General features: G+C 43.0%; 1 protein-coding gene across 2 annotated transcripts; it reads left to right on the forward strand.

The window, feature by feature from the left end:
- The first annotated feature begins 2463 nt into the window (after positions 1-2463).
- Positions 2464-17160, forward strand: LOC124043198 (chromobox protein homolog 3-like). Of its 2 annotated transcripts, none has more exons than XM_046361497.1 (5): positions 2464-2620; positions 15299-15447; positions 15713-15881; positions 16014-16108; positions 16394-17160. In XM_046361497.1, the coding sequence occupies exons 2-5, from the start codon at positions 15305-15307 to the stop codon at positions 16518-16520; spliced, it is 534 nt and encodes a 177-aa protein (XP_046217453.1). In that variant the 5' UTR covers positions 2464-2620; positions 15299-15304; the 3' UTR covers positions 16521-17160. The 2 variants fall into 2 exon arrangements, with proteins under 2 accessions (XP_046217453.1, XP_046217452.1); XM_046361496.1 differs by having other exon boundaries at positions 2472-2620; positions 15272-15447.
- Positions 17161-19451: the final 2291 nt, after the last annotated feature.

Consider the following 19451-nt stretch of genomic DNA (forward strand, 5'->3'; position numbering starts at 1 on the left):
CTATCGACAGCATGTTTAGCCCACCTCAAGACTCACTCTCAATATACTCTACTGGGGCAGGGCCTGGTTTCATGGTTCTATTGAAGAACTTAACCTTAAAGGAAAACTGCACCGAAAAACTATCTTTTGGTATTTGGTTCATTATTCCAATGCTGACATGGTCCCAAAATGTTTTGCTTGTCAGCAATCAAGTTTAAAAGATATGTAACTCTCAAAATACAGAAATAATCTCTGTATGATACATATTGCATCATATGATGGAAAATGCATCATACAGGGATGATTTTGAAAGTTACAAATACTACATGACAAAGTATGTGGACAATTAATCGTCGAAAGTCTCATTCCAAAATCATGGGCAATCATGGGGACCCCTTTACCACTTTAAACAGCCTCCACTCTTCTGGGAATGCTTTCCAGTAGATGTTGGAACATTGATTCCACTCAGCCACGAGCATTCGTGAGGTTGGGCACTGATGTTAGGTGATTAGGCCTGGCCCACAGTCAGCGTTTCAATTCCTCCCAAAGGTGTTCAATGCGATTGAGGTCAGGGCTCTGTGCAGGCCAGTCAAGTTCTTCCACACAGATCTCGACAAACCACTTCTGTACAGACCTCGCTTTGTGCACGGGGGCATTTTCATGCTGAAACGAGAAAGGGCCTTACCAAGACTGTTGCCACAAAGTTGGAAGCAGAATTGTCTAGAATGTCATTGTATGCTGTTGCGTTAAACAATGACAGTTCACTGGAACTAAGGGGCCCTATCCTTATAAAACAGCCCCAGACCATTATTCCACCTCCACTAAACTTTAGTTGGCACTTCCATATTGGCAGGTAGCGTTCTTCTGGCATCCGCCAAATCCAGATTCGTCCGTCAGACTGCCAGATGGTGAAAAGTGATTTATCACTCCACAGAACACGTTTCACTGCTCCAGAGTCCAATGGCGGTGAGCTTTACACCACTCCAGTCGACGCGTGCCATTGCGCTTGGTGGTCTTAGGCTTGTGTGCGGCTGCTCGGCCCTGGAGACCCATGAAACTTCCAACTAGCATTTCTTGTGTTGACGTTGCTTCCAGCGGCAGTTTGGAACTCAGTGAGTGTTGCAACCGAGGACAGACCATTTTTACACGCTATGCACTTCAGCACTTGGCGGTCCCATTCTGTGAGCTTGTGTGGCCTACTCTTTTTAATTTAACCTTATTTAACTAGGCAAGTCAGTTAAGAACAAATCCTTTTTTTTACAATGACGGCCTACCCCGGCCAAACCCAGCCCAGACGACTCTGGGCTAATTGTGCGCCTCCCTATGGGACTCCCGATCACGGTTGGTTGTGATACAGCCTGGAATCGAACCAGGGTCTGTAGTGACGCCTCTAGCACTGCGATGCACTGCCTTAGACCGCTGCACTACTCTGGAGATTTGACAAACTGACTTGTTGGAAAGGTGGTATCCAATGACAGTGCCACATTGAAAGTCACTGAGCTCTTCAGTAAGACCATTCTACTGCGAAAATGTTTGTCTATGGCGATTTCATGGCTGAATGCTTGACTTTATACACCTGTCAGCAACGGTGTGGCTGAAAGAGCCGAATCCACTAATTTGAAAGGGTGTCCACATACTTTTGTGTATATATACATTTCAATCAGAAAGTATTTAGTTCCCTTCCCTTTTTCCACATTTTGTTATGTTACAGCCTTATTTTAAAATTGAGTAAAAATTATTCATGAAATTCATCTACACACACCCCATAATGACCAAGCGAAAAACAGGTTTTTAGAATAAAAAATAATAACTTAAGTATAAGCATTCAGACCCTTTGCTATGAGACTTGAAATTGAGCTCAGGTGTATCCTGTTTCCATTGATCATCCTTGAGATGTTTCTTCAATTTGATTGGGGTATTGTATTTATGACTAAATATTACTTTTATTTACTCTATTTACTAAATTTTAGAATGATTTTTTTTAATGTATATATTTAACTAGTAAGGCTTGTATTGTAACAAAATTTGGAAAAGATAAAGGTGTCTGAATACTTTCCGAATGCACTGTAGTGTAGTTTGAAAACTTGATTGCTGACAAATAAAACGTTTTGGGACTATGTCAACAATGGAGTAATGAAATAAATACCAAAAGACAGTTTTGGGGTGGAGTTTTTTTAAGATGCTTTTGGGAAACCAGGTCCAGAACAAATGGTATTGTTGTGAAATTGTTAGATATTACTTGTTAGATATTACTGCACTGTTGGAGCTAGAAACCCCAAGCATTTCGCTACACAATAACATCTGCTAAACATGTGTATGTGATTAATAACATTTGATTGATTTAGATTATTTGACTTAAAGGTAAAACGATTACGTTGTAATCGCATTACGTTTCCCGAGGGTGCATTTTACACACTGTGGATTTAAAGCTCCGTTCTGGGGTTTGGATCCATCCATGAACATTTATTTTGAAACCACATAAGGAAGGTTAGTTACCCTTGCGGCACCCGTAGAAAAGGGAGGTTTATTTTTGGCGCGCGCGCAGCAGCAACTTATATTCTGCACCGCACGCGGGTAAGGACGAAGCCGCTTGTTCTTTTTCCGTCGTACATTCTGCATCAGCTTTTTCTTGATTTTCAAGGTGAGTCCCTCAAGATCCAACGTCAAATGATTATGTAAATTATAGGCTGTACATTTATAATTGATGTGATGCATATGTGTCGTCTTTATTTTTGCTTTAGCGCACGGTCATGCTAGCCACCAGTAGCCAACTTGCTACAGTTTAGCTAGCTACACTGACAAAGTGATTCCATTGTGTTTGCTAGGAAGCTTATGTAACTTGTCAGCTAGCTGCCATTTTAGGAAAGGAAGGTCTAATTCTCACTGACCAATCAACCAGGTAACTTTAGTGTAACTAAATTCACGTTGCAGGTTTTGGGCCTGGCAATCACAATTTGCCCGGCCTTTGTTAACCTAACGTCTGATAAGCCCCTGGAAGCTTGTAGGGAACATGGTTAAATTCCACTTAACTAGCAATCTACCATAACTGGATAACACACGTTTATTTAGCTAGTTATTGTTGGCACACTACCTAGTTGGCTAAGCTCCCGCCGGTTGTTTCGTATCAAATTTGGTCACATGCGCTGGTGTCGAATTACGGTGAAATTCTTGCTCTTCCCTACAATGCAAAATATGAATGGTAACACGAGGAATACAATACAATAATGTATTACTGTATATACAGGGGTACCAAATCAATGTGCAGAGGTACTAGGTTTTTGAGGTGTATGTGAAGGCATGGTAAAGTGACTAGGCATCTGGATAGATCGTAATGAGTAAAATTAAGAGTTTAGCCAATCGCTACAATATGGCTTAGAAAGTAACGTTTATTTTCTAGTGAAAGTTAGTTTAACATCCATATTAAATTGAGTAGCTATTTAACTTTGCTAGCAAAATCAATACAGGCATTAGACTAGGCCTGTAAAATGGCTTTGGGGGAGGGGGGCTCAACGGATTGTGCATAACGTTAACTTTTGTGCGCTTCAACGTCCTATAATTTCATATAGCTAGCAAACGTTAGCGATAATAAAATGACAACCTGTGTGCCCTTTGTTTAGCTAGTAGTTAGTTTGTTAGCGAGGATATTGGTGAAGTGCAAGACGCACGAGCTCTGTGATTCCCTCCACTTTCAGCATTTTGATCGAACGATCTAATGTTGCTTGGCAACTACCGACTTGAAGAGACCGTGTTCAAAGCTCAATAAGGAGGATAACAGAACGATGGGAAATGCAATATTTGGGACAGAGGTATTACTACTTTTAGTAACTGTCCAGTGTTTCCAGATTTCTATGAAATATTACCAGTAATTTGTGGTACGAGCGAAGTCTCTTTTTCCCCCTCCAAAATATGGTAATTACTTAACCATTATTTTTTTTAAAGCAGCTTTTCTGTGTTGGAATGGTTTGTGAGTACCCCGACAGCATGGTGTGGTACTGTAATGTAATTGCACATCTTATTGGACATCCTCTGGGGAAATAGCAAACATTTTTTTCACGTTTTAGGTAGTTTTTCTCCAATTTAGGCAAGTTTGGTTGGGGGGGGGTCAATATGTAGGCCAGTAAAAGTTTGGGCACCTACTCAAGGGTTCTTAATTTATATTATGTTCTATATTGTAGAATAATAGTGAAGATGTCAACTAAGAAATTACACATTCGGAAACATGTAGTAACAAAGTGTTGAACAAATAGATATAGTTGAGATTATGTAGCCACCCTTTGGTCTTGACCGCTTTGCACAGTCTTGGAATTCTCTCAACCAGCTTTAAAGAAACTTGTTAATCCCACCACAGTGTCCGATTTCAAAAAGGCTTTACTGCGAAAGCACACCATATGATTGTTAGGTTACCTAGTCACAGAAAAACACAGCCATTTTTCCAGCCAAAGACAGGAGTCACAAAAAGCGGAAATAGAGAGAATTAATCACCAACCTTTGATCTTCAGATGACACTCATAGGACTTCATGATACACTATGTATATTTTGTTAACGTTCATATTTGTATCCAAAAGTCTGTTTACATTGGCATTATGTTCAGTAATGTTTTGCTACCAAAACATCCAGTGATTTTGCAGAGCTACATCAATTTAAAGAAATAAGCATCATAAATGTTGTTAAATACAAGTGTTATGCATGGAATTAACTTCTTGCGCCGAGCCAGATTTTCAAAAATATGCTTCTCTACCATAGCAAACTAGCATTTAGCGTTAGCATTAGCAGGCCACATTTTCGCAAAAACATTCAATAAATCATTTACCTTTGAAGAACTTCAGATACATTTACATTTAAGTCATTTAGCAGACGCTCTTATCCAGAGCGACTTACAAATTGGTGCATTCACCTTATGACATCCAGTGGAACAGCCACTTTACAATAGTGCATCTAAATCTTTTAAGGGGGGGGGGTGAGAAGGATTACTTTATCCTATCCTAAGTATTCCTTAAAGAGGTGGGGTTTCAGGTGTCTCCGGAAGGTGGTGATTGACTCCGCTGTCCTGGCATCGTGAGGGAGTTTGTTCCACCATTGGGGAGCCAGAGCAGCGAACAGTTTTGACTGAGCTGAGCGGGAACTGTACTTCCTCAGTGGTAGGGAGGCGAGCAGGCCAGAGGTGGATGAACGCAGTGCCCTTATTTGGGTGTAGGGCCTGATCAGAGCCTGGAGGTACTGAGGTGCCGTTCCCCTCACAGCTCCGTAGGCAAGCACCATGGTCTTGTAGCGGATGCGAGCTTCAACTGGAAGCCAGTGGAGAGAGCGGAGGAGCGGGGTGACGTGAGAACTTGGGAAGGTTGAACACTAGACGGGCTGCGGCGTTCTGGATGAGTTGTAGGGGTTTAATGGCACAGGCAGGGAGCCCAGCCAACAGCGAGTTGCAGTAATCCAGACGGGAGATGACAAGTGCCTGGATTAGGACCTGCGCCGCTTCCTGTGTGAGGCAGGGTCTTACTCTGCGGATGTTGTAGAGCATGAACCTACAGGAACGGGCCACCGCCTTGATGTTAGTTGAGAACGACAGGGTGTTGTCCAGGATCACGCCAAGGTTCTTAGCGCTCTGGGAGGAGGACACAATGGAGTTGTCAACCGTGATGGCGAGATCATGGAACGGGAGGAAGAGCAGCTCCGTCTTGCCGAAGTTCAGCTTGAGGTGGTGATCCGTCATCCACACTGATATGTCTGCCAGACATGCAGAGATGCGATTCGCCACCTGGTCATCAGAAGGGGGAAAGGAGAAGATTAATTGTGTGTCGTCTGCATAGCAATGATAGGAGAGACCATGTGAGGTTATGACAGAGCCAAGTGACTTGGTGTATAGCGAGAATAGGAGGGCCTAGAACAGAGCCCTGGGGGACACCAGTGGTGAGAGCGCGTGGTGAGGAGACAGATTCTCGCCACGCCACCTGGTAGGAGCGACCTGTCAGGTAGGACGCAATCCAAGCGTGGGCCGCGCCGGAGATGCCCAACTCGGAGAGGGTGGAGAGGAGGATCTGATGGTTCACAGTATCGAAGGCAGCCGATAGGTCTAGAAGGATGAGAGCAGAGGAGAGAGAGTTAGCTTTAGCGGTGCGGAGCGCCTCCGTGATACAGAGAAGAGCAGTCTCAGTTGAATGACTAGTCTTGAAACCTGGCTGATTTGGATCAAGAAGGTCATTCTGAGAGAGATGGCGGGAGAGCTGACCAAGGACGGCACGTTCAAGAGTTTTGGAGAGAAAAGAAAGAAGGGATACTAGTCTGTAGTTGTTGACATCGGAGGGATCGAGTGTAGGTTTTTTCAGAAGGGGTGCAACTCTCGCTCTCTTGAAGACGGAAGGGACGTAGCCAGCGGTCAGGGATAAGTTGATGAGCGAGGTGAGGTAAGGGAGAAGGTCTCCGGAAATGGCCTGGAGAAGAGAGGAGGGGATAGGGTCAAGCGGGCAGGTTGTTGGGCGGCCGGCCGTCACAAGACGCGAGATTTCATCTGGAGAGAGAGAGGAGAAAGAGGTCAGAGCACAGGGTAGGGCAGTGTGAGCAGAACCAGCGGTGTCGTTTGACTTACCAAACGAGGATCGGATGTCGTCGACCTTTTCAAAATGGTTGACGAAGTCATCTGCAGGGAGGGGGAGGAGGATTCAGGAGGGAGGAGAAGGTGGCAAAGAGCTTCCTAGGGTTAGAGGCAGATGCTTGTAATTTAGAGTGGTAGAAAGTGGCTTTAGCAGCAGAGACAGAGGAGGAAAATGTAGAGAGGAGGGAGCGAAAGGATGCCAGGTCCGCAGGGAGGCGAGTTTTCCTTCATTTCCGCTCGGCTGCCCGGAGCCCTGTTCTGTGAGCTCTCAATGAGTCGTCAAGCCACTGAGCGGGAGGGGAGGACCGAGCCGGCCTGGAAGATAGGGGACATAGAGAGTCAAAGGATGCAGAAAGGGAGGAGAGGAGGGTTGAGGAGGCAGAATCAGGAGATAGGTTGGAGAAGGTTTGAGCAGAGGGAAGAGATGATAGGATGGAAGAGGAGAGAGTAGCGGGGGAGAGGGAGCGAAGGTTGGGACGGCGCGATACCATCCGAGTAGGGGCAGTGTGGGAAGTGTTGGATGAGAGAGAGAGGGAAAAGGATACAAGGTAGTGGTCGGAGACTTGGAGGGGAGTTGCAATGAGGTTAGTGGAAGAACAGCATCTAGTAAAGATGAGGTCGAGCGTATTGCCTGCCTTGTGAGTAGGGGGGGAAGGTGAGAGGGTGAGGTCAAAAGAGGAGAGGAGTGGAAAGGAGGCAGAGAGGAATGAGTCAAAGGTAGACGTGGGGAGGTTAAAGTCGCCCAGAACTGTGAGAGGTGAGCCGTCCTCAGGAAAGGAGCTTATCAATGCATCAAGCTCATTGATGAACTCTCCGAGGGGACCTGGAGGACGATAAATTATAAGGATGTTAAGCTTGAAAGGGCTGGTAACTGTGACAGCATGAAATTCAAAGGAGGCGATAGACAGATAGGTAAGGGGAGAAAGAGAGAATGACCACTTGGGAGAGATAAGGATCCCGATGCCACCACCCCGCTGACCAGAAGCTCTCGGGGTGTGCGAGAACACGTGGGCGGACGAAGAGAGAGCAGTAGGAGTAGCAGTGTTGTCTGTGGTGATCCATGTTTCTGTCAGTGCCAAGAAGTCGAGGGACTGGAGGGAGGCATAGGCTGAGATGAACTCTGCCTTGTTGGCCGCAGATCGGCAGTTCCAGAGGCTACCGGAGACCTGGAACTCCACGTGGGTCGTGCGCGCTGGGACCACCAGATTAGGGTGGCAGCGGCCACGCGGTGTGGAGCGTTTGTATGGTCTGCAGAGAGGAGAGAACAGGGATAGACAGACACATAGTTGACAGGCTACAGAAGAGGCTACGCTAATGCAAGGAGATTGGAATGACAAGTGGACTACACGTCTTGAATGTTCAGAAAGTTAAGCTTACGTAGCAAGAATCTTATTGACTAAAATGATTAAAATGATACAGTACTGCTGAAGTAGGCTAGCTGGCAGTGGCTGCGTTGTTGACTTTATAGGCTAGCTGGCAGTGGCTGCGTTGTTGACACTACACTAATCAAGTCGTTCCGTTGAGTGTAATAGTTTCTACAGTGCTGCTATTCGGGGGCTAGCTGGCTAGCTAGCAGTGTTGATTACGTTACGTTGCGTTAAAAGAACGACAATAGCTGGCTAGCTAACCTAGAAAATCGCTCTAGACTACACAATTATCTTTGATACACAGACGGCTGTGTAGCTAGCTATGTAGCTAGCTACGATCAAACAAATCAAACCGTTGTGCTGTAAAGAAATGAAATGAAAAATGTGATACTACCTGTGGAGCGAAGCGGAATGCGACCGGGTTGTTGAGTGCGGAAGTTCTATTCAGTAGACGTTGGCTAGCTGTTGGCTAGCTAGCAGAGTCTCCTACGTTAAGGACGACAAATAGCTGGCTAGCTAACCTCTGTAAATTAAGATAATCACTCTAAGACTACACGCTCTAAACTACACAATTATCTTGGATACGAAGACAGCAAAGACAACTATGTAGCTAGCTAACACTACACTAATCAAGTCGTTCAGTTGAGTGTAATAGTTTCTACAGTGCTGCTATTCGGTAAACGGTGGACGTTTGCTAGCTGGCTAGCTGCTGGGCAGATAGCAGTGTAGACTACGTTAGGACGACGAAATACGAAGTTGCAATAGAAGTGCTGACTGTTTCACTTTGTTGTCCTCTTTCTTTTCCTTTTTCTTCTGTCCTTTTGTCCTTATTTTGTCTTCCTTTCTTCTGTTAACTAGATTTTTTTTGTTGTTCTTTGTAAGCTAGCTAGCTTCTAACAGGAGAGTCCCTAGCAACTGCTTAGCAACAAGTAAACAATTCTGCTAGCAATTCAGCTAGCTAAGATAACTGTACAATTTTATGAAAAATAGTTAATTTTTCAAAAGCCTGTCTTTTTTGGTTTGTTCCTTGTTTTGTCTTCTATTGAGTCTTGCAGTTTTCTCTTGATTTTTTCGATGTACTTCACTCTAAAAAAAACATTTAAATCTCAATATATACAGGAGCTCATTTTTCAGCAGCTGCTCAATTTAGAACTCCGGAACATCAACAGATGTTTTCAATGAGGAGACTCTGTTAGATAGCAAATGTTCAGTTTTTCCTGAAATACTTTTTTTGTGCCGGAGAAATCGGTCCGTTTGGTGCGTCACGTTTGGCTACAAAAAAAAAATAATAATCAGTTATCCAAACGCCAAACTTTTTCCCAAATTATCTCCATAATATCGACTGAAACATGGCAAACGTTGTTTAGAACCAGTCCTCAAGGTGTTTTTCACATATCTCTTCAATGATGTATCGTTCCTGGAAGTATGAGTCTCCTTCTGTAACGCAAGGTACAATGGTTGCCACTGGGAATTACGCACCGATTTAGACAAAGGGCACCGGACGGCCCCCTGGCAAATGTAGTTTCTTATGGCCAATCTTCCAATGATATGCCTACAAATACGCCACAATGCTGCAGACATCTTGGATGAACGGCAGAGCGCATAAGCTCGTTCACAGCATATTCACAGCCATATAAGGAGACGTTAGTAAACACAGCGTCAAAAATCCTGTTCATTTCCTGTTTGAAGTTTCATCTTGGTTTCGCCTGTAGCATTAGTTCTGGGGCACTCACAGATAATATCTTTGTCGTTTTGGAAACGTCAGAGTTTTGTCTTTCCAAGGCTGTCATTTCCATGCATAGTCGAGCATCTTTTCGTGACAAAATAATGCGCTTAAAACGGGCACGTCTTTTTATCCAATAATGACATTGTGCCCCCATAGGTTGAAGAGGTTAAAGATATACTTCTCAATGCAACTGCCGTGTCAGATTTCAAAAAAGCTTTACGGAAAAAGCACATCATGCAATCTGAGTACAGTGCTCAGCCACCAAAACAAGCCATACAGATACGTGCCATGTTGTGGAGTCAACAGAAGTCAGAAATAGCATTATAAATATTCACTTAACTTTGCTCTTCATCAGAATGCACTCCCAGGAATCCCAGTTCCACAATAAATGTTTGTTTTGTTCGATAAAGTCCATTTATGTCCAAATACCTCCCTTGTGTTTGCTTGTTTAGTTCACAAATCCAAGTTCATGAGGCGCGAGCACTAGGTCCAGACAAAGTCAAAAAAGTTCCGTTACAGTTCGTAGAAACATGTCAAACGATGTATAGAATCAATCTTTAGGATGTTTTTAACATATCTTCAATCATGTTTAAATCGGAGAATTCCTTTGGAAATGCAATGGAACGCAACGAACTCGCACAGGCGCGCGAGAGACTGAGCTCATGGAATAAAATATAAAACATGCATTACCTTTGACGAGCTTCTTTGTTGGCACTCCAATATGTCCCATAAACATCACAATTGGTCCTTTTTTCCCGATTTAATTCAATCCATGTATACCTAAAATGTCCATTTATAAAGCACGTTTAATCTGGGAAAAACAGCTTGCCAAAACACAGTCACTAAAAACATTTCAAAGTTGCCTATGAACTTTGTCAAAATATTTCAAAACGTCTTTTGTAATACAACTTTAGGTATTTTAAACGTTAATTAATCGATCAAATTGTAGATGGGGCAATCTGTATTCAATAGAGCAATTAAATAAACCATGCACCTTTTTTCATCTTGCGTAACTCTCAACAGTGTAACGTTGTTCCAGGATGTGCTTCTTCTTTGTTGCACCAATGATTAACTTCAACCAAATTCCAAAGACTGGTGACATCCCGTGGAAATTGTAGGAACTGTAAAATGGTCGCTATCGAATATCCCTTGGCAAAGACAACTGAGGGAATGGTCAGATGCTACATAAGTTCTGTTATAGTCAGACATGATTGAAACCGTTTTAGAAACTTCAGTGTTTTCTATCCACACCTACTAATCATAGGCGTATAATATATTCCTGGCATGAGTAGCAGGAAGTTGAAATTGTGCACGCTATTTATCCAAAAGTGAAAATGCTGCCCCCTATCCCTATTAACCTCTGGTGACTCCCAAACCCGCATGCGGGAGCATAATCATCGCCTGACACTAATTAGCATAACGCAGCGGACTTAAATATCCCTAGAAAATGTTCCTATTCATCAAAGTCACAAATTAAATATATTGAGACACAGCTTAGCCTTCTGTTAATCACCCTGTCATCTCAGATTTTCAAAATATGCTTTACAGCCAACGCTAGACAAGCATTTGTGTACGTTTATAATAGCATAGCATTATGCCTTGCTAGCAGCAGGCAACCTTATCACGGAAATCAGAAAAGCAATCAAATTAAATCGTTTACCTTTGAACTTCGGATGTTTTCACTCACGAGACTCCCAGGTAGATAGCCAAGCTTCATTTTTTTCCCCAAATACAATTTTTGTAGGTGAAACAGCTCAGTTTGTTCTTCACGTTTGGTTGAGAAATCGCCCGGAAATTGCGGTCACCACAACACCGAAATATATTCCAAATTGGCACCATAATATCGGCAAACGTTGTTTAGAATCCATCCTCGCTGTGTTTTTCTAATATCTATTCGATAATATATCCGTCGGGACCATTCGTTTTTCTCTAGGGCCGATTGGAGTAATGGCTACCTCTGTACTTTACGCGAGAATCTCTCTCGGAGCCACCATGTGACCACTTACGCAATGTGCTCGCCTACGGCTATTTTTTCAACAGGAATGGGTAAAACTACGTCACAATGCTATAGACACCTTGGGGAATACGTAGAAAGTGTAAGCTCGTTGATGGTACATTCACAACCAAATGGGGAGTCATTGGAACGCATCGCTTTCAAAACCTGGGGCACTTCCGGATTGGATTTCTCAGGCTTTCGCTTGCAACATCAGTTGTTATACTCATAGACAAGATCTTTACAGTTTTGGAAACGTTACTGTTTTCTATCGAAAGCTGTCAATTATATGCATATTCTAGCATCTTTTCCTGACAAAATATCCTGTTTAAAACAGGATCGTTTTTATTTTTTCAAATTGAAAATACTGCCCCTAGAGTCGCAACAGGTTAATGCAACCGCTGTGTATTTTTTAGTTTACGGAATGAGCAACCCATGCAATAATCTGAGACTGAGTTCAGAACAGTGGCCAAATTAGCCGCCATGTTGGAGTCAACAGAAACCAGAAGATACATGATAAATGTTTCCTAACCTTTGAACTTCATCAGAATGCAGTCCTAGGAATCCCAGGTCTACAATAAATGCTTGATTTGTTTGAAAATATCTGTTATGTCCACTTGGCTACTTTGGTTAGCACGTTTGGTAAACAATTCCAAAGGCACAAAGCGCGTCCACTATAACGTGACAATGTCCAAAAGTTCCGTAATAGTCAGTAGAAACATGTCAAACGATGTACTGAATCAATCTTTAGAATGTTGTTTACATATCTTGAATAACGTTCCAACCAGAGAATTAGAATGACTTCAGATGACCGGTGGAACGCAGGTCCTTCCCCTGTGGACGCGCATAGTGAATGCATGGTCAACTCGTGGCAGTGGTGACGTTCCTTGTGTCATTACCCCCCCCCCCAGTAATTTCAATGAGAGCTTGGTTGAAATCTGCCACCCCGAGAAAAAATACAAACAGGAAGTGGAACTTCTCAGGGTTTTGCCTGCAATATGAGTTCTGTTATACTCAGGCATCATTAATTTTTCTATCCAATACTAATAATAGTATGCATATATTAGCAACTGAGACTGAGGAGCTGGCCGTTTACAATGGTTACCTTTTCATCCAAGCTACTCAATACTGCCCCTACAGCCATAAAAAGTTAAGTTCCTTGCTCAGAACATATGAAACCTGGTGGTTCCTTTTAACATGAGTCTTCAATATTCCCTGGTAAGAAGTTTTAGATTGAGGTTATTATAGGACTATTTCTCTACCATTTGTATTTCATATACCTTTGACTATTGGATGTTCTTATAGGCACTTTAGTATTGTGAGTGTGAGTATAGCTTCCGTCCCTTTCTTCGCCCCTACCTGGGCTCGAACCAGGAACACATCGACAGCCACCCTCGAAGCATCGTTACCCAATGCTCCACAAAAGCCATGGCCCTTGCAGAGCAAGGGGAACAACTACTCCAAGTCTCAGAGCGAGTGAAGTTTGAAACGCTATTAGCGCGCACCCTGCTAACTAGCTAGCCTTTTTACACCAGCCTAATCCCGAGAGTTGATAGGCTTGAAGTCATAAACGGCGCAATGCTTGGGGCATTCCGAAGAGCTGCTGGCAATAGCACGAAAGTGCTGTTTGAATGAATGTTTACGAGCCTGCTGCTGCCATATCTAATCAGACTTAATTATAACACACAGAAATACGAGCCATAGGTCATTAATATGATCAAATACGGAAACTATCATTTCGAAAATAAAACGTTTATTCTTTCAGTGAAATTACGAAACTGTTCCGTAAGTCTAGATATTCCTGTTACATTGCACAAACTTAAATGTCCTAATTACGTAAAATTCTGGCAAATTAGTTCCCAACGAGCCACAATTTCCCTAGTTTAATATTGTCTGCTAACATGAATTTCTTAAATGAATATGCTTGTTTAAAAATATACTTCTGTGTATTGATTTTAAGGCGTTGATGGTTATGGTTAGGTACATTCGCGCAACGATTATGCTTTTTTGCAAATGCGCTTGTTAAATCACCCGTTTGGCGAATTAGGCTATGATTCAATGATAAATGAACAGGCACCGCATCGATTATATGCAATTCAGGACAAGCTAGATAAACTAATGTCATCAACCATGTGTAGGTAAGTAGTGATTGTTTTTTATAAGATAAGTTTAATGCTTGCTAGCACCTTACCATGGCTCCTTGCTGCACTCGCATAATAGGTAGTCAGCCTGCCACGCAGTCTCCTCATGGAGTGCAATGTAATCGGCGTCCAAAAATGCCGATTGTTATGAATAATCGGCCATTCCGATCAATCGGTCGACCTCTAATACAAAGAGCCCTATTTGGTTGAAGACCAAGTCCGTATTATGGCAAGAACTGCTAAAATAAGCAAAGAAGTAAAAGGGTTGCAAAGAAAAAGCCCAAATAAATCACGCGGGACAGAGGAACTCTGCCTAGAAGGCCAGCATCCCGCAGTCACCTCTGCACTGTTGATGTTGAGACTGGTATCTTGCGGGTACTATTTAATGAAGCTGCCAGTTGAGGACATGTGGGGCGTCTGTTTCTCAAACTAGACCCTCTAATGTACTTGTCCTCTTGCTCAGTTGTGCACTGGGGCCTCCCACTCCTCTTTCTATTCTGGTTTGAGCCTGTATGCACTGTTCTGTAAAGGGTGTAGTGCACTGCGTTGTATGAGATCTTCAATTTCGTGCATTGAATAGCCTTAATTTCTCAGAACAAGAATAGACTGACAAGTTTCAGAAGAAAGATCTTTGTTTCTGGCCATTTTGAGCCTGTAATCGAACCCACAAATGCTGATGCTCCAGATACTCAACGAGTGAAGGACATTTTTATTGCTTATTTAATCAGAACAACAGTTTTCAGATGCGCTAACATAATTGCAAAGGGGTTTTCTAATGATCAATTAGCTATTTTTGAATTATTAACTTGGGTTAGGTAACACAACATGCCATTGGAACACAGGAGTGATGGTTGCTGAAAATGGGCCTATGTAGACATTCCATTTAAAAAATCTGCCGTTTCCAGCTACAATAGTCATTTACAACATAAATGGTGTCTGATCAGAAATACAGTATTAATCTTTTTTTTATGGACAAAAAGAGATTTCTTTCAAAAACAGGGACATTTCTAAGTGACCCCAAACTTTTGAACGTAGTGTATTATCCAGTTGGGTAAACACTCAACAGCCGACACACTCTTGCCTCATTTTGTATCACATTCCTATGATAAATTGAACCCCCCCCCCCCCCCCCCCCAGTTTTAAGTTAGAGGTTTTCACTGGCCAGTTTGTGTGCGTACAGCAAACTACAAGTGTTTTTAATTATTGTATTGATATTCTGTCCCAAACTCAGTCCTGGGGGTGGCCCCTGAGTGCACATTTTGGTTTTTGCCCCAACACTACACAGCTGACTAAAATCAAAGCTTGAATGAGTTGGCTATTTAAATCAGCGGTGTAGTGCTAGAGGGTAAAACGAAGCATGCATGGGGACGGACGGGGGTTTGAGTTAAGGAAACCCTGTTCTGGACAATAACCTGTGTAAACATTGTGTCAGGTGATCTCATGTTATTAAAACCCAAATTCGTCTCTTTAAAAAGATGAAAACCTCCCCTCTTGTTTCGCAGCCTAACATGGGTAAGAAGCAGAATGGCAAAGGCAAGAAGGAGGTGCTGGAGACAGAGCCGCCGGAGGAGTATGTTGTGGAGAAGGTGATGGACCAGCGCATCGTCAATGGGAAGGTGGAATTTTTCCTCAAGTGGAAAGGATTTACAGAGTGAGTGCACAGTTCCGGGGACCCAGGTCTGGAAGTGCTTCCCTGATATGGGGTCATGCTTGTCTGTGGCATGCTTATCTTGCAGAACCTAGCTTGTTTAAATAATCTGAGTTGTGAATTGAACTTGATTGCCATTTTAGTTACAGGTATAGCTCACGTGAAAAATGTTAATACTCTGCTGCATTTCTAGAGCATGTGTTACTCTTCTTACCAGCATGCTGATGGTCATTTGTAGAAATATCCACTAAGTACTCTTTCCTTTCAGAGCGGATAACACTTGGGAGCCAGAGGATAACCTGGACTGTCCCGAGCTGATCTCGGCCTTCCTCGAAGCCCAGAAGAACGTGGTAGAAAAGCCTGACTCCAACAAGAGGAAGTCCTCAACAGATGAGCCAGAGACAGAGGAAAACAAAGCCAAGAAGAAGAAGGATGTGGTGGGTGTTTAAAATCAATGTAGGCTGGTGTTGTCAGCTAGTCTGTGTGCAATGGTTATTGTATCAGTATGTTCCGATTTGCCAGATGGGTTGCATGGAAGCTGTAGTTTATTTCTGTACTGTGTGTTTCAGAGTGACAAGCCACGGGGCTTTGCCAGGAGCCTGGACCCAGAGAGGATCATCGGTGCAACTGACAGTAGTGGAGAACTTATGTTCTTGATGAAGTGGTGAGTCTCAAATTGTAAAACGACCTCCTAGCTTGTGCTGTTCCTCTTTAATATCAATCCCTTTTCAGTGTTGCACAGCCTAAGCCATTCCTCATGTAATTTATCTTTCCTGTATAACAATATTCACCTCTTAAAATAACTGCCTTTGGGAACTTCACATTCTATTTTTATCATGTGCACCTGCACTTCATTATGCTGAATAGAGCTACTAGCTGAATAGGTCAACCTTATTATTCGGCTCAGTAGCCACAAGTAAACACCAACCACTGTCCCTTGGCTCTTCAGGAAAGACTCGGATGAGGCAGACCTTGTCCCGGCCCGGGAGGCCAACACTCGCTGCCCTCAGGTGGTCATCTCCTTCTACGAGGAGAGGCTGACCTGGCACTCCTGTCCTGAGGATGAGGCGCAGTAGCACCCCTTCCTTGCCCAGCTGATGTCCCCTGTGGGCCCCCCTGACCTTGACCTCCATCCTGTCCCTGATCCTGTCTCTCGGGACTGTTCTCTGTGTCTCTTCTCTCGCCCCTCTGTATTTTTTTTTGACTTTTACAATATGTTTAGCCATAGTGTTTAGTGCAAAGCAGTCAGGTGAAAGCCTGTGCTTTGGTACATATTTTAGTGATAGGACAACATTGTTTACTGGGAAAGGGACTGAGGAGGATGTGGAGAAATGGGTAGGATGTGGAAATAAGGGGATGGGTGATTTGTCTCTTTTCATGGACCTATTCCTCATCCAAAACTGTCAGGGACTAGTTCCTCAGTCAATATATAGTTGTTTGAAAATTAACACCGTGGATCATATGAAATCTTGATTTATTTCTCCCCCCACCCATATAATCATTTGTCAGACATGTATTTTCAAGGTGGTGCATGGCTGTTCTGTTCACTGTCTAGCCCCTTTCCCCTCTTCTCCCTCCCATGAAACTAGTCCCCCCCCCCCCCATGGTTGCATACTTGAATCCCTTGAACAGTATGTCTTTTGCTGTATATTCACTTTGTAAATATTTTTTTCAAGAAGCTGTTCAATAAAGGTTTATATGCTTCATTTTACCACCCCCTCTGCCTGGGCTGAGTTTTGTTACAAAGCAATGACCTAACACTAGTGTAGTTGTAACTGTTATGGCTCATGACTAGTAACCATAGACTACAACTCTGCCAGAAGATAATTGTTCTGGGGTTAAAGTTCTGTCAAAGTGCCGGATTTCCATTCTGATTCTGGAGAAGTTTTTGAAATCAGTGTAGATCAGCAATAGAAGTTTCCAGAGGGAAGACAGGAGGCTGGTTTTTACATACCCTTCGGTTGGAGTCAAACTCTCAACTAAAATTCACAATTCCAGTGGGTCAGAAGTTAACATACACTCATTTGACTGCCTTTTAAAACAGCTTGGAAAGTTCCAGAAAATTGTTGTGGCTTTAGAAGCTTCCGATAGGCTAATTAACATTGACTCAATTGGAGGTGTACCTGTGGATGTATTTTGAGGCCTACCTTCAAACTCCGTGCCCCTTTGCTTGACATGGGAAAACCAAAAATCAGCCAAGACCTCGTGGGGGGGGGGGTGTAGACCATAAGTCTGGTTAATTCTTGGGACCAATTTCCAGATGCCTGAAGGTACCACGTTCATCTGTACAAACAATAGTACTCAAGTATAAACACCATGGGACTACGCAGATGTCATACCGCTCCAGAAGGAAAAGCCTGTGTCCTAGAGATGAATGTACTTTGGTGTGAAAAGTACAAATCAATCCCAGAACGACAGCAAAGGACTTGAAGATGCTGGAGGAAACGGGTACAAAAGTATCTATATCCACAGTAAAACGAGTCCTATATTGACAACCTGAAAGGCTGCTCAGCAAGGAAGAAGACACTGCTCCAAAAGCACCATTTAAAAAAAATCCAGACTACAGTTTCCTACTGCACATGGGGACAAAGATTGTACTTTTTGGTTAAATGTCCTCTGGTCTGATGAAACAAAAATAGAACTGTTTGGCCATAATGACCATTATGTTTGGAGGAAAGGAGGCTTGCAAGCTGAATAACACCATCCCAACCGTGAAGCACGGTGGCAGCGTGTTGTGGGGGTCCTTTGCTGCAGGAGGGACTGGTGCACTTCACAAAATGGATGGCATCATGAGGTAGGAAAATTGTGGATATATTGAAGCAACATCTCAAGACATCAATCAGGAAGTTAAAGCTTGGTCGCAAATGGGTCTTCCAAATGGACAGCGACCCCAAGTATACTTCCAAAGATGTGGCTAAATGGCTTAAGGAAAACAAAGTCAAGGTACACAAAGCCCTGACCTCAATCCTATAGAAAATTTGTGGGCAGAACTCAAAGTGTGTGAGCAAGGCGGCCTACAAACCTGACTCAGTTACACCAGCTCTGTCAGAAGGAATGGGCCAAAATTCACCCAACTTATTGGGGGAAGCTCTCTCTAATTCTCTCTCGGAGGACCTGAGCCCAAGGACCGTGCCCCAGGACGACCTGACATGACTCCTTACTGTCCCCAGTCCGTCCACCTGACTGTGCTGCTGCTCCAGTTTCAACTGTTCTGCCTTATTATTCGACCATGCTGGTCATTTATGAACATTTAAACATCTTGGCCATGTTCTGTTATAATCTCCACCCGGCACAGCCAGAAGAGGACTGGCCACCCCACATAGCCTGGTTCCTCTCTAGGTTTCTTCCTAGGTTTTGTCCTTTCTAGGGAGTTTTTCCTAGCCACCGTGCTTCTACACCTGCATTGCTTGCTGTTTGGGGTTTTAGGCTGGGTTTCTGTACAGCACATTGAGATATCAGCTGATGTACGAAGGGCTATATAAATACATTTGATTTGATTTGATGTGTACAAGGCTCCCTGAAACGTTTGACCCAAGTTCAACATTTTAAAGGCAATACACTCAATTAGTATTTGGTAGCATGTAAACTTCTGACCCACTGGGAATGTGAAATAAATCAAATCTGAAATAAATAATTCTCATTTTATTCTGACATTTCACATTCTTAAAATAGTGATCTTACCTGACCTAAAACAAGGAATTTTTACTAGGATTAAATGTCAGGAATTGTGAAAAACTGAGTTGAAATGTATTTGGCTAAGATGTATGTAAACTTCCGGACTTCAACTGAATATATATATATATATATATATATATATATATATATATATATATATATATTTTAGCCCTATTGGGGCGAGAGAAATTTCACTGGCAGAGTTAAGGAAATTATCACAAATCACATCTGCAATTTTAATCCTGTTCGACTGCCATGCCAAGTTTATTATCCCAGTCCTTAATAACATGTTTTTCGAACTCCCAGGTCCTCTGATAATACTTATCTGTGCA

This window comes from Oncorhynchus gorbuscha, linkage group LG09 (assembly GCF_021184085.1).
Source record: "Oncorhynchus gorbuscha isolate QuinsamMale2020 ecotype Even-year linkage group LG09, OgorEven_v1.0, whole genome shotgun sequence".
In the NCBI taxonomy this organism is placed as follows: Eukaryota; Metazoa; Chordata; class Actinopteri; order Salmoniformes; family Salmonidae; genus Oncorhynchus; species Oncorhynchus gorbuscha.